This window comes from Patella vulgata, chromosome 8 (assembly GCF_932274485.2).
Source record: "Patella vulgata chromosome 8, xgPatVulg1.2, whole genome shotgun sequence".
Taxonomy (NCBI): Eukaryota; Metazoa; Mollusca; class Gastropoda; family Patellidae; genus Patella; species Patella vulgata.
In genome coordinates, this window is record NC_065886.2 from 44,235,439 (window position 1) to 44,251,381 (window position 15,943).

Here is a 15,943-nt window from a genome sequence, read left to right on the forward strand (position 1 = left end):
AGGAAACCCTATCTAATATCAAATAAAACTAGACTTGCAGTGGCGCTATGATGGTTTTCAACAGCACCTTTTAACCCCTTCCAAAGCTAATCTGTGACCCCACACAAAAAATAAACACAAAAGTTTAAAAAAAGTGACCCTTAAAATACAGCTAAAATGAACAGATAATTAAACTGACATACACAGGATACAATTCTATGGAAATGAAATGAAATGGGGTTCAACGTCCTACTGTTCTACTCTGACTGGCCTAATGAAAATAGGCATACCCCAAGCAGTATGCTATGCGGGAAATTTTGTCCGGACAGCGGAGCTACTCTTATATCAAATTCCAACTGTCAAGGAATCTTTTACGTGCACGCCAATGTGTACACGGGACCTCAGTTTTTTGTCCCATCGAACGAATAGACAGGCCCCCTGTCCTGCACCACTAACAAGGGGGAAAACACACCAGAAAACCCTGATAAACTTTCTTGACCAAAAACTGTGAGCACACCTGTAACCTCCAGGCTAGCAAGCCAGCATCTTACTCACTTAGCCACTGTGGCTACCACAATTCTATGGAATACAATTACTGTAAATATAGATTAAAGTTTTGATTAGATTTCTCTTGTCTTTATCCATGGAATTGAGGCCTGTGTATTTCTAATTCTAATGAAATTGAAAAAAATTAGAACTGACACAAACTCGATTCTCCATCCTCTCCACGTTTGGCTGTTCCTACAAAAAACAGACTTCCATCTTCTGCTACCATTAAAGCATGTTGTCCTTCATGCCCCATAGATATCTGGACAATTTTAGGTGATTTAGTTATAGGTAATTCTGTCCATTTATTAGGAGATGGTGCTGATTGTTTTATACCAAGTGAAGAAGCTCTACCATTGTATAAAACCTGAAAAGGAAATATATAAATAATTAAATATGTATACAATAAAGCAGGATATGGTACAGAATAAGGTTCCTTTTCACATTCACAAGAAAATTATTGCAAAAATATTTTCAAAATAAAAGAAGAACCATCTAATTATCAAGTTTTATGCATTTGTCTGAATTCTAAATAAGCAATCAGTGGAAACCTAGATTCTTAAATAAAACTCCTATATTATCTTTTTCTTATTAATAAATAGACTGAATTGTCTTTAACTTTACAATCTAATTTCATAATGACTGAATAAGGTTTAAAACACATCAAATTAAATTGCAAGATATGGTTAAAACTATAGCAAAACAAGATTTATCAGCTTGACAATCTTTATTAGATAATATGATATAAATACCTTTCCACCCATAGTTCTGATAAGAGAGAATTCTTTTCCTGTAACAATACTAGCTGTATCTTCATCAAATCCAGTAACTGAAAAACAGAAGTTTTACATGTTCATGTATCAAAAGATATTTATAATAGTGATCATCTTCATGTATCACAAGATATTTACAACAGTGATCATCTTCATGTATCACAAAATATTTATAATAGTGATCATCTTTATGTATCACAAAATATGTCATAAGATATTTATAATAGTAAAAATATCAACTTTCTATTGACAATAATTAGGGTCAGTTTTAAAATGTCGTAACTTTTGGTATTTTAAGAATATAGTACTACCCAAACTTAATGAACGACCTAAGGCAAAGGCCTTACTCTATGTAGGTAGGACAATACTTGGATATTTGATAATAGGTAAGTCTAACATTAGTTTAACCCCAAACCGACCTAACTAGGGCTCTGTAGAGTGCCCAAGAACTAGTAAATGGTCCTATAATATGGAAAGCTATTCACATATTTCGAGCGGTTTTTAGGTGGTCTAGGAACAGTAGTTTCAGTATATCCGAGAATGTACCAGTATTAATATATCACTTTCCTCTAATTTTCTTTAAAGCAGCATTATGGAAGATTAGTTCTTGCTATGTTAAAAAATAGATAATGTAACAGGAATTACTTCACTCGGAGCCAAGAAATACCCATTTTAATAACTCTGTAGCCTCGATTGTCATTGTTACAGTTACTGTGATGAAATACAAAGTCTTGATTATCCATTTTACGGGTAATCATCAACGGCAGATCGGATTCAAATCTACTGAAAACTGGACTCATCAGATGGCATCGAGAGTTGATTATGGTCTTTTTAAGTTAATTGCTGTTTGATTGATAATTTACATAACATTTCAGGCTTAAAGAAAGACCTACAATAGACAGATTTAGCTCTTGCATAATATTTGTTTAAGGAACTGAGGTAATCAATATTTACATGAAGCAAGTGCTAGAGGGTTAATTATGATATCAAACATGATTAATAACCTTTATTTTCTACTTACTTAAAGATCTTCTACCAATTTCCATATCATTACTATTAGAACCAAACATATCCATACATTTTCTCGTTAGTTTCAATGGTATCTCATGTGTAACAGTTAATGGTGTCTTGTCCATACTATAAGTTCTAACCACAAAACAATCCTGATAAAAAATAAAACAAAATATACATGTTAAGATTTATTTTTAAATTAAATTTCGGGATAGAATTCTGTTTGTAAAATCAACAAAGGAAAAGTGGATATCATAAAAGGCCTCATATTATTTCCAAATTCAAATAACCTAGCATAATTGTGGGTCACCTTTGTGTATAATTTAAAATGCATTCAAAAACCCAAATTTAGTAAAAATAGATAAACAAATCGACATTTTTATGTTCTTTTGCAGAAGTAGTTATTGTTATCATCAAATATTAAAAGTCTTCATGTCAATTATCTTACATCTTTATCTGGAGCAACTTGACCAACAGTTTCTCCATCACTGAATAACACCATTGGACCTGTATTGGAACCTTAAAAAGAAGATATAGTCACTAAAATATAATCCATTAAATTAACTGCCTTATTGATTTCAGAGATTGGAAATTATGTCCGCATAGCAGTGAAAGGGGTTATATTTTTTCAACAACTAGCCTGAAATATTTTAAGAATTGTCAGGTTTTTGGAATAAGGCTCTTTTACTTTCAAAAAACAAATTATAGAAGGGGAATAGGTTCAATATATCTGTTACTGTACCTTCTAAAACATAACTGTTTTCTGTATTTAAAGTCTCTCGGTTTACAACAAATAATGACGTTGTTGCCCATTTATCCATACGACATAACAGTTTACCCTGTTGAGAACAATTAACAAATCATATAATAAGTTTATAACATATGAAATATTTAACAAGTGATATCACCAAATAATATAATAATCTACAGTAGTTATTATGTTATAGACAGGATCTTACTTATATGTTAAAATTACAAGACTTGACACATGTTAGAAAGAGTAAAACTAAGACACGGGAGAGTGTATGAATTTCAATACACTTAGTTGATACTCTAACTGGTGGTACTAATTTTATAACCCTTTAATTTCGTATCTTACAGTATATAAAAATCCCTCCATCTTTCTGAAACCTTACAGCTGTATAAAAATGAAACCATTTGGATTTAATAATATAATATTGTACGTACCCCTGCGAAGGCTAACCATGTATTGTCATCAACCGGAAAATCTTCTTTACTGTTATAGATATGTCCCTGTTAAACAAATTACGTTAAATAAATTTTATAATTGAGGGGAAGCAACACTGCAGTTAACATTCTGGACTTGAGGCCATACCCTTGGTGTTCAAAAAAGAAAATTTCATCGACATAAATTCTGGTTGCCTCAGCTAAAACAGTAGACATTAAAGGACAATATTGGTGTCAGTCATTATTACATATGTGATAGAACTGGTTAAATACATTCCAAATATAATTTTAACACAGAGATCATTGCTACGGGAGACGTGTAACAAGCATGTGAAGAAACGGGAAGTGACGCCAAACATGACAAACACGAGTTGTCCTTCTATATAACAGACTGAAGTAACGAGCAGTAACAGACAAACGATCGAATTTAAATTTCACTGATAATTCCGTTGAAGTTGAAAAGTTATTATATGGGACGGTGAGAGGGTATCTCACAATTCAAAAATAGAATTGGCTATCATGTAATTCCAATCATAATCATAACAGATATTTAACCGTGTCATCTATTCAGAGAAAGCAAAAATTTGTTACAATCAACCCTACTCACCATGACAGTTCCACCATAACCAGATCCAACTTTAAACAGACCTTGTTTATTTAATATATACAAATAACATCCATCACTAGCAACAGCATTTTTCTCTACATAGTTTTTATCTACAAAAAAATCAGAAACATGACTTAAGCTGAGTATATTTATTTTCATAATAATTGAAATTTTGAAGGTCCATCATGGGAGCCTATAAATGAAATGAAATGGGTTTAACGTCCTACTGATCTGCTCCGACTGGGCTCATGAAGACGGACATACGTCATGCAGTGCACTACTGTCTACTTTTATATCGAATTCCAACTGCCAAGGGATCTTCTACTTGCACGCCAATGTGTACATAGGACCTCATTTTTTTCGTACCATCAAATCAACTAGACAGTCCTCAATCCTGCACCACTGAAAAGGGGAAAGCACACAGGATAATCCCAATGAACTTTCTAGGCCAATACCAGGAGCGAACCCCTAGCGAGTCAGCATCTTACTCACTTACCCACTGTGGCTCCCGGGAGCATATAGAAGAATACGAGCTGAAATGAAATGAGTTTTAACGCACCAACCATATGCCATGCTGTGTTCTATAGCTAGCGGCTATACACTTTTTTCAACTGTTAGGGGATCTTTGCACATTGTATACACAGGACCTTGTATACACGAAAGACTAGACAATTTCCATACCAATCTCTCTGTTATGCAGGGGAAAATAGGTTAGAAAATCTGAAGAACATTCTCGGGCAAAGAGGTCCTATTGGTTATTGAAGCTAATAAAATCAATAACTGTTAACACAGAGCTGAAATAACTTCCATAATCATGCCCACAATAGATAACCAAAACAAGCAAATCACTATTGATTAATAAATTCTACAAATAATCTACCTTTTTTTAGTGTATCAAGGGTAAAACTTTGAGTTAATGCCTTTTTCTTTACACCTTGATTAAACCAGTCTGGTAGTTGACATTTACCAAGTAACACAGAATGAACACTTTTTTGGAGGGAGGATAATATTCCTGGAACCTATATCAAATAAAATAATGTCATCTGTCACATACAATAAATCTGTTTCCCTATAATTTACTATAAAATACACTGTACCAAGTTCATATCTGGCAGTGATAAAATTGAAGTAATTTTCAGTATCTTTACCCCAAAAGTTTATGGCACTAGTGAGAATTTAGTGTTACAGTACCAGGTATGAACTGTACATATTTTACTGATCATTTACTAAGTATTAGAGCATGAAATTTTGAAATGTATTCAGTAAAATATAATACCTAATGTTATATTAATTAGCACTTCAGGTCATATGCTTACTCTTTCTGCAACACTCCATACTACTTGGCAAATTGGTCTATTAATCTAAGTTGTCATTTAATTTGTCTTTAAGACTGATGGTACTATTCTGTATATATTTACCTTTTAAAAATTTAATGGTTGCTTACCTTTATTTCTTGAGATGAAATTGAAGCTGGGTTCATGAGCAAAGCTGAGACAGCTGTGAGTAGTTTACCAGTATCACCTAAAGCTATTGTTAAACTTATTAAAGCAGAACACGCTAAGGACGTCTCTTCCTGAACTTTACCAGATTGAGAAGAGGAAGAACTTGTGGCAATCTCCATTAATAAATTATATAAATTTTCTAGAGGAAAAAAAAAACACCAATAGATAGCATTTAATCAAAAGTATTTAATTCATTAATAAAATCATATTAGTTACTTTCTGGTGGCATAATGCTCACCAAAAATTAAATATACTTGATAATTCAAGCTACAGAGAAAAATATATTTGTTACTTAAAAAACATATCTTGGGAGCTATAAATGGGAACTCTATTCGATTTCAAATCTAAATATTCTGCCATTACGAGTCTATAACTTATAACTAGACTCCTTCATGTGCGAACAACAAACTTGCGATTGACATTCAAGGATATTTTTCTTATTTTAATGATTGTCAGCTTACTTATCACTTCAGTCTATAGGTCTTATCATGCTATGTTACAAGAAATTTAAGCTGCAATTGAAGACTTACATAAAGATGCTTTATGTATGACCTAAATCTACCTACTGCAGGTCCTTTACTTGCTTCAAATCTTCTATGAGTTTTTATTTGGACATTTATTGACATGAAAAGCTCATAATCAACTCTCTAGAGCATCGGATGGCTGAGATTTAAATAGATTTGAACACCCGTGAGATGGCTGAGATTTAAATAGATTTGAACATCTGTGAGATTAAAAAATTTAACGTTAAAATAGATAATTTTTGGACTTAGTTTTGATTGTCAAGTACCGTTGCTACAATAATAAACAATCTGCGCTACATCTTCAAACAGTTATAACTTCACCCAGAATTTGTTGATGGAAATTTTCAATATATTTATTTTTGACTATCTAGTTTTAAACTGTTACAGCAAGAAAGGCCAGCTCTTCATCTAAATCTTACATAGGCATCTTTAAATTTCTTTATTACACGAATAGTTTAATATAATCATATGATAATGTTTCAATAAAATCATACTACAATATATTTAATTTATCTTTCATAACTTATCAAGTCTTCTCACCTACAACCTCTGGTGGTTCTGTTTTCATTCCCTCTGGTTGTTGGCCCTGTGAAAGATCTAATAAAGCCCTCAAGGCTTTTACACAGAGTTCTGGATATTTTAATCTTGTCTCTCTGATTAACTCAAATACACCACTTAATCCTAATCCCACTATCTGAAATTATATCAAGGGACATAATATAAAATTTAATAAAAACATCCTGTCAAGTTTTGAATGACCATCACATGTTGAGAGACTAACTGTGGGACTTGACTGATGTGAAAAATATTCAGATAACTTGGGCCCGGTTCATAATAACTTGTGTGGCCAGAAATCTTTGACTCATGAACAAATAAAGCAAACTCTCTATGACCACAATTCAAAAGTGAAAAGTGTTATTACGGTTTGCCCGATTAATCTGTCTTAATCTGTCTTCTGCTGAAAAATCATCAGGCTATATTTCCAGATTGAAGTTCCACATCAAAATCTCTCTTTAAAATCCTTACCTTGGGTATCTTAATGATAGCATCTTTAGTTTTCTCATCCATGTCTTCCTCTGAATCTGACCCTGATTGATTGTCTTGATTAGCAAGACGGTAAAGTTTTGCTGTGTCTCGTAAGCACTGTTGTAATACATGTTGTCGAACACTAGCATACACATTAAACGCTGATGCATTGCCGTGTAGCTCAATAGATGTAGTGGTAATGTCATGATCTTCTGGACTTTTTTCTCTCTGAAAAATTGCATTATATATATAGTTACTAATGCACAGACTCAAATTAACACATGAATGGGCATGTAAGTAACATAGACAGGTATACTGTTCGGTACATTTTATGACGCCTATTAACATATTTCCAACTCATAATCAATGACACTATTTAAGGTTCCCATCTTCTACCCCAATTCATTTGGATTTGTGCAAATCATGACTCAGACAAATATAAACTGCCCATCAATGTTGTTGATTTCGTATAAAAAAATTTACACAGACTGAGACTATAAATATCAAAATAAATTGAATATTGAACCATGATAGAGGTATTCCTGTTATAAACAGCCTAGAATGTTTGCTGGGGACACACCATACCACATGGAATTCAGTTCTCGATTCCCGTCTATATTTACTGAACCAACGACGTATGTAGTTTCATTTTATTCAATCTTCTACATGTAATATATATTATTGATAATAATATCACAAAAACGTATTTATGACAATGATTCGTAATTTCAATGGCTATTCAATTTACTATTTCATAACATAGACAAATAACTTCACTGGAACTGCCTGCATACACATTTCCCTATATAATTTCTATCATTTTTTGTTACTACACATAATAGAACAAAGTGAAATCTGTACCGCATTCTTTTCTTGTTCTTTAGTCTTCTTCAATTTTCTGATCTTTTTCTTTTTTAATGATCTATTTCTGAAAGCAAATTTAAAAGGAAAACATGTACACTGTATAAGCTCCGCTAAACAAAACAAGCTTCTACTTACACAATGTAGCTTTGACATAATTTGCCTCTATTCACAACCTTTTTTTTTTATTAAAATTGTGATGGGAGTACTACATGAATCTTGATTACATTCAAAGTTAGAACTGGCATGTTCCTAACAGGTCATTATAAGTAAATATACCACATATGGAAATGCATATTCATAGAATATATATACTAAGCAGCAAAAGAAACGTCAGGTTGGTATGTTACTCTGAATAGATGCATTGCATAAAAGTTGCCAAATGTTTTTATTGTATATTTGTAGCCACATCTCCACCTTTACCTGAGCAATAGGTCCCTTCCAAAACAAAGAATTGAACCCAGGAGCAACCTGACTTCTGTGATGGTAATGTGTTCTCCATGATTTTCATGTAACTCATGCTGCACATGCTGTTCGCCGGGACCAGCCCTATAAAATGCACCCCATTATCTGGTTGAATCATTCACACTACAACGTCAGCAGCATGCCATGACTCACGACAGCTCAGAGAAACCAGGCACTTGGAAGACTCGACGTGGCCATACTGCCCAAGCCGTTGCCAATCACTTCTAGGTCAATATTCGGACCATATACAGGCTTCAGCAACGCTTTCGGGCCGCCAATACCACAGATGATCGCCCCCGAACTGTTAGACCAAGGGTTACCAAAAGACAATAAGACCGCCATGTGTTGCGACAGCACGTGCAGAATCCCTTCACACAGGCATCTGAGACAGCACGTCAGACAGTGGGAACACACGGAAGACCCATCAGTACCAATACAGTGCGCCGACGTCTAACCGATCCTCACCCCTTGCCATCTACGTGAACATCTACAGTGTCAATGTTATGCACTGGTCAGCCCTCAGTCCGGACTTAAACCCGAGACCAAACACAACCGATGGATTGCGCCAGGCTTTTCTCAGAGTGTGGTTCCAGGTGCCAATGGCGTTCATCAATCGGCTTTGATCCATTTAGTAAGTCGTTTTCTAGAATGATTTGATTAAACTGCCTCTGATTTTGAAGTCGTACTGACGGGTTTTTTTTGCTATTTAGTATGTATGCTCATATATTGAAAGTAGGTCAGTGTGTGAATTTTGATATTAAGGAATCAGTCTAATGACTTATGTTCCAACTTTAACTTCCTAAAGCATGGATCTTCCATTTCAGAGACATTCTGGCTATTATTTTATGACAAACATCACAAATTTTATAAACCTGTAATTACTTCTATTCTACAATTTGGAATGAATTGCTTTCAAAAGGGAAATAACCCTCGTCATTTTAGGGCATGGCTATGGCCCTATGGGATTGGAATGCCCAACAACATGTACAATAAAATGAACCCCAATATCTCATTCAATTCCTTGACTTGGGGGGATTTATTGAGTGAATGTGCCAATAGATGTGAGAAAGTGGATTATCAATATCCCAATAAATCCCAAATGAACATGCATGAATTAAACGCGGGGAAGCAGGAAGGAAGATGAAAGTGAAAGTGGCTGCTATTAGTGCTAAATTCAAATTGAATTGATCTCTCTAAAATTCAATTAGAATAAGCCTATAAATCGAGCTACATATTTATTCCAGAAGATTCGGCTTCTTTTAATACGACTATAAATGAAGGTGTTAATATTCGTACACATTATTGTAGTCAAAATGATTGATAAACGTGTTACTATCTTACTTGCTGTTAGTTTCCTCTATTGCTCCAAACAGTTCATGAAATTTTTCGCCTAAAATCTCTCCACGGAGAAAGGTGTCTACCTCACTCCTGGAGCATTGTAGCACTTGCACTGCAGCCATCTTACTGCTGATTGTGTAACATTTGTCCTTTACTCAACATTACATAGCTAAATCATTTCTATAAATGGATACGACGTGGTAATTCCGTAATTTCAATTACAACCCGGAAAATCCCATTTGCAAAAGAAGGCTGACATATTGAATTTGTTGCATTGTGGGATATCGCACTTGCAGACGACGCAAGGGCAGATAATTACTCTTCATTTATCCACGATTTCATTTAAAACTCACTCATTCATCCTTCTTCCATTCATTTTGGGGTTTTTTTTTATATCGGTTACCATTAAAGATGGGGTTTTTTTTATGTCTCGTCAAATTACTAACATATTATTAGAGAAGGTTGCAAGTGTAGGCTACAGGATCATTTATTGAACTCCTTGAAAACTAACTATTTAAAAAAGATTGTGGGCTCTACGACGACCCGACGTCGTAAGCTTAATAAATCTTAAAAACGTGTGAGCAATATCAGCAATGGAGTGGCCGATTTTTCTCAAATTTCGTATACACTCGTAAATTAAAAATTTAAAACGCGGCAGATAGCCTATAAGGGGTGCAGGCTGTTTCATAACCTGGCTGTTTCGTAGGCTACTTAATTAGTTCATTCGTACCTCACTTCGAACCTCAAATTGATTCGTACCTTTTCCTATGTTGTTGAAATCAGTCTCCAAAGCAAGTCTCCAAAAGGTGTCTACGTGTGAAGATGGGCGTACCCGTTTCTTTGATCTGTTATATCATGGACCGTATCCGGTTATATTGGGTAATTCTGTTATTGAAACCCAACTGCATGAAAATGGCTTTCGATCGTAACCGATGTAAATTTATTGAAATGCTGAAGCAATTTTAGTTTAAATGTATCCTTTGTGTGTGAATTAGGCCTCTCGATCAGCATCCTACAATCTATTTTGAGCATGCCCGATTTCTAAACTAGCCTACTTGGTCATATTAAGTCAAATTGAAATTAAAAGCACTGCACCTGTTAAAGCAAAGGCTAGTTCGATGCTGTAGCATCTTCAATAATAATACGCTAAAAAGAAACAACAGCGCCGTCTTCACTAGCCCGGTTGGTAGGTAAGGCCAGCTCAATTTTTCTACATAGGTCACGCAATCAGGGGCGGATTGGGCCATCGGGCGATCGCCTGAAGGGCCGGTCGGACAAAAAATGAAAAAAATAATTTTGTCCAATTCGTCTAAAAAAAAAAATTCTGCTGAACATTATATGGGTGGGGGGGGGGGGGGTATTGGACCGACCATGGAGCGATGATGAATCATGTTGTATGTGGCCGATGGCTTTAACGGGCCGCCACGCCATCACTGGAGTCTGGAATGGGCTGGTATAATAGACTTTCTGGGCCGGGTGGGCTGGAATTCAATTTGATGATAGCTGGTCTGCTGGCTGACTGGTGTTAAACATTCCTTGACATATTTATTAACTCTTTATTTTCAGAGATGAAATTACAGAATTGGGATGTCGGGAATGGTCTCAAATTGCGGGAGTATTATGAGATATATTATTTGACAGAGATTATAATCAGATATGCCATTAAACTGCATATTTGGGGTTCATTTTTCAAAATTGTCTTAAACCTAACCCTAACCCTGGACCTAGCCCCAATGCTTATCCTAATCCTAACCTACAGTCTCGCCAACACATCTCAGCGACCTTGACAATTGAGCTGGCTTTAACAAATAAATTTAGTCCGACCTACGGTACAGAAAAGTTAGAACTTTTAAAACCGCCTTTGTTCATCATTTCCGGGGATTTTTTATTAAATTACATTACGTTTAGAAACTAGGTTGATTACCGGTACCAACCAATTTAAGCTATCAACAATAAAAGCAAGCTAGGGCGATTCATAAATGAAAAGAAAATTAGCCATTTTAATCAATATGACTCAATTGTAAACTATAATATTGTGAAAGATGACATTTGAAATTTCATCGATCTATGCTGCTCACTATGCATTAAGCCTGCCGCCAATTTATTGTCCACGGAAATTAAATGATAGGCCTGTTTTAAATCTGATTGAAGCCAAGCTGGGACATTTTCAATCGTTGTTATTTTGATTTTGTTTTCTTCAAGGGAAATTATGTAAGATTTAGATAAAGAGCTGGCCGTTCTCGCTAAAATAATTCAAAATTAGATAATACAAATGAAATAAATTGAAAATTTCTTTCAAATTACTTTATTTTGAGCGAAGTTATCAATGGTTGTAGTTTTGACCAGATGTGTGCATTGATCGTAACCACCGTTAACATGTTAACATGTCTAATATTTATATAACATTTACGGCCGAAAAAAAACCCTACAATAGGCAGATTTAGCTCTTACATAAGGCCTGTTTAATTAAATGTTATATAGTTAATCTGAGTACATAATAGCGTGGATAAAGCCGTGGGAAATTTGATATTTTAGCGACAAATGCCAATGGCGCATCTTTACTGTATTTTGTGAGAGAGTTATGAAAACCCAACTTCACAAGCGAACATTAGGGGAGAGTTGCTTCCCTTGCTTTGAGAACCTCGAAATAATGGCGTTTAACGTTTTACTAAATAATGAATCAAACGGGTTGATGAAGATGGACATGCATAGGCGTACGGGGAAATTTTTGACTGGGGGGGGGGGGGTTGGTGCCCAAAAAATGTAGTTAGGTTCTTAGTATGTTACATAATAATAATAAATTTGCTGTTAAATTGGACACATTCAAGAACGCAATATTTTTTTATACAACTTTTACAAAGTACAATTGTGTGCCCAAATTTTCCCAGCTCGTACGCCTATGTGGACATGCGACATGAAGTGTGCTAAGGGGGGAATTTTGCGCTGTGGTCTATTCTTAATTCGAATTCCAACTGTCAAGGATTCGTTTACCTGCACGCCAACAGGGCTCCTATACGGTTTTTCGCCCCATCCCAACGATTAGACAGAATTTCTGTTTGAAGTCACAATCATGGATCGCTGTCATGGGCAATAACCGACCGATTTATAAACAGTAGCATTGTCTTGGCGGAACAGGACGCCGTTAGTGAGCATTCTCCATCGCCTAACGTTGATAGCTTCACGTAAGTAACCGCCTTGGCCTTTTTTTTTTTTGGGGGGGGGGGTAGCGACTCTGGATGCTTCCATTGTTTAGACTGTATTTTGGATTCTGATCGAAAGTGATGAATAATGGTCTCATCCATTGTTACAAATCTGACCAAATAATTATCAGGGTCTGCTCCAAACGGCGCAGAATGGCACGCGACGTCAGGGATCTGACACGTTTCTGATCCGCAGTCAAGAACTTTAGAACCCATCTTGCTCACTACCTTACTTTGGAAAAAGAGGGACATCATCCCCTGAAGTGGAGACCATGTCGGCATGTATCTGTGTTGGGGTTAGTCCTTTCAGTTGCAGGTACTTGATGACTGTCCTATAGCCAGTTTTGTCCATTCCTTGTGATTTCAATCGGTAGGTTCACAAGATGGCCTGGTACGAAGACAATAATAAGACTACAGTTGCACTTCGTATGATTCATTTCCAATGGCTGTACTTTGTGGCAAAGTTTGTTTCAAGTTTCAACCCAATTGATCTATTCGTTTCAGCCAGCCCTCGTACCAAAACATTTTCAAATTTCTATTTTATTTAACTTACAGTGTTGCTCACCCGGAATATACCTCAGAATACACCAAATAAAATTTATTTTTTTTAAATTTTCTTAATTCGGCATGTAGTCGTGTACTGTCAGAGGGATATATAACCTCTAGGCTTGGGTTATAAAAAATGCCAATAAAACAGTCAGTTAGTCTTCATTGAATAATATACGCCTGTATAGTGCCGACGGGAGTGGCGGAAGGGCTCGGGGTAAAATGCGCCCCGCACTATTTGATTTTGTATGTGAAAATTTTCACGGGCATCAACAATTGGTTACTTTTAAGACAAGAAAAAAGCCTATAAACACCTTTTTATCGGAATCTTTAAAAATTATCCAATTTATATTTTATACATTCCCAAAAAGACTACAGAAAGGAATAGGCAGGCTTCCCCTCTTTATATACGTTTAGAATAGAATGGCCAAGACACGGATAGAATTAGAAATTAAATATTAAATCCATTAGTGTCATTGGAGGAAAATTTATGAAGTTAAATCAAAATTATATTAGAAGGAACAGGAATGGGCGAAATATTTACTGCCATTTGAGATTAGATTTTTTATAGAAAATTCTGTTGAAACGTATTAGTAGAGAGAGAGAGAGAGAGCGAGAGAGAGAGAGAGGGGGGGGGTTAACGTCCACTCGACACAAACTAGGTCATTTCGTGACTAACATGGTTTTAATTTTATTTCAATAATTCGCTTGCGCGTAGGGGTCTTTAGCAGTGGGAGGAAACCGGAGGACCCTGGGAAAACCCACGAGGTTGGACAGGCGACCTCACTCCTTGTCACGTACAACCGGGGATTCGAAACCACGCCAATTGACTCAATGACAGGCCTTATGATACAGCACGTACGTGCTAACCTTTCGGCCATCCAACTCCCCCGTATTAGTATAGAAGATAATATTATATTGTTATACTGCCCAATATCCCTCTGCATTTATCAAACCCCACCCTGATTAAATTCATCTTATTATAATAATGAATGTCGGACATATCGACGAGTGGCTCAAAAATGTTGGATACTCGGTACTTTATTGTACTGAATACAAATTCTTGTTAGTCCACCATTTAGTCATATTTATTTCCGGCATTAAAGGGGCATTATGGAATATTATATAAAAAGCTGACGGTTCTCGCTGTAATAGTTAACAAATAGATAATATAAAGAGAATATGCTGAAAATTTCATTCAAATTGATCCACTATGAACCGAGAAATAAGCGATCGAAAGTTCCGCATAGCCTCGTTCATCATTAATAGTTTATATAACATTTCAGGCCTAAAGAAAGACCTACAATAGGCAGATTTAGCTCTTGCATTAAATTTTAGGTTAGCCTCGATCATCATACTAAAGTCGGTACGATAAACAACAAATTAAGTCTCCATTATCCATTTTGACGTTAAATCATCCATCACAAAATGTATTCAAATCCAGTAAATATCGCAAGCTAGAAATATGGCATCGAAAGTTGATTATGGTTTGGATATGTTAATTAATGTCAAATTAATAATTTAGATTTAACATTTCAGACCTAAAGAAAGACCTGCAATAGGCAGATTTAGCGCTTACATAATGTATGTTTAATTTTCATAATTACAATTCAAAGACTCGAGGCGTCATTTTAAACTCAAATATTTTGGGAGTTTTTAAAATCCCAAATAGGAATATCAGTCCAAAAGAATGGTTATTCCTTTCAGCATTGACACAGTTATGATCAAGTCCTAGACCCCCCACCCCCTCGCCCATTGATTTCAGTGCAACCTGGGCCCCTGTGCTTGTGTCCAGTAGTTAAAAATGAGTCATGCGTTGCCCAGAATTCATTAGTGTCATTTCGAACAAATTTCTCCTAAAAATACAGTATATTTACAGGAGAAATAACATTTCACCTGATCTCTATATAGAGGTCCCCAGAACAGCTGGCTAAATTAAGCAGTCCACAGACACTATGGGCCAGGCCCAGGGGCGTTTGCCTGACTGGGCATATTTTTTTTTTTAAATTATCTGAGTGCACCTCTTTCCCCGCCCCCCTCGCCAGTGGGACCCTTCGGTCGCCCCTTAAACCGCCAATTATTGTCACAGTATCAGCATGCTTCATTGCAAATAGATGCAAGCATAAGGGTCATGTATTGCTTCAACAATTCTCTTATTAAACATGTTTCTTGAAACTTCCGCACGCATGCTTGCACATGTAGTTGCGAGTAAATTATTATTATTATTGACTATTAATACACCGACACTTTGACCTGTATGCATGATGCCCTCCTAACATTAACATTGACACTGAATATTTCACATAGCTTACACATTGCACAATGGACGATCCCTTGTCATGTGACTGATAGCTAAAAATAGCGAGCTTATGTTTAC

At 35.7% G+C, this 15,943-nt stretch overlaps 1 protein-coding gene across 1 annotated transcript in view; it reads right to left on the reverse strand.

The window, feature by feature from the left end:
- Nucleotides 1–10,075, reverse strand: part of LOC126830393 (E3 ubiquitin-protein ligase MYCBP2) — a 36,187-nt gene extending 26,112 nt beyond the window's left edge. Inside the window, exons 1-13 of the mRNA XM_050560777.2 lie at nucleotides 9,824–10,075; nucleotides 8,018–8,084; nucleotides 7,157–7,384; nucleotides 6,671–6,824; nucleotides 5,549–5,745; nucleotides 4,985–5,123; nucleotides 4,105–4,214; nucleotides 3,498–3,563; nucleotides 3,052–3,148; nucleotides 2,758–2,828; nucleotides 2,320–2,461; nucleotides 1,278–1,354; nucleotides 682–892 (exon numbers count right to left, since the gene is read on the reverse strand). Coding sequence (XP_050416734.1) covers nucleotides 682–892; nucleotides 1,278–1,354; nucleotides 2,320–2,461; nucleotides 2,758–2,828; nucleotides 3,052–3,148; nucleotides 3,498–3,563; nucleotides 4,105–4,214; nucleotides 4,985–5,123; nucleotides 5,549–5,745; nucleotides 6,671–6,824; nucleotides 7,157–7,384; nucleotides 8,018–8,084; nucleotides 9,824–9,942 — 1,678 coding nt within the window. The 5' untranslated portion in view covers nucleotides 9,943–10,075. The remainder of the gene's footprint in view (nucleotides 1–681; nucleotides 893–1,277; nucleotides 1,355–2,319; nucleotides 2,462–2,757; nucleotides 2,829–3,051; nucleotides 3,149–3,497; nucleotides 3,564–4,104; nucleotides 4,215–4,984; nucleotides 5,124–5,548; nucleotides 5,746–6,670; nucleotides 6,825–7,156; nucleotides 7,385–8,017; nucleotides 8,085–9,823) is intronic.
- Nucleotides 10,076–15,943: the final 5,868 nt, after the last annotated feature.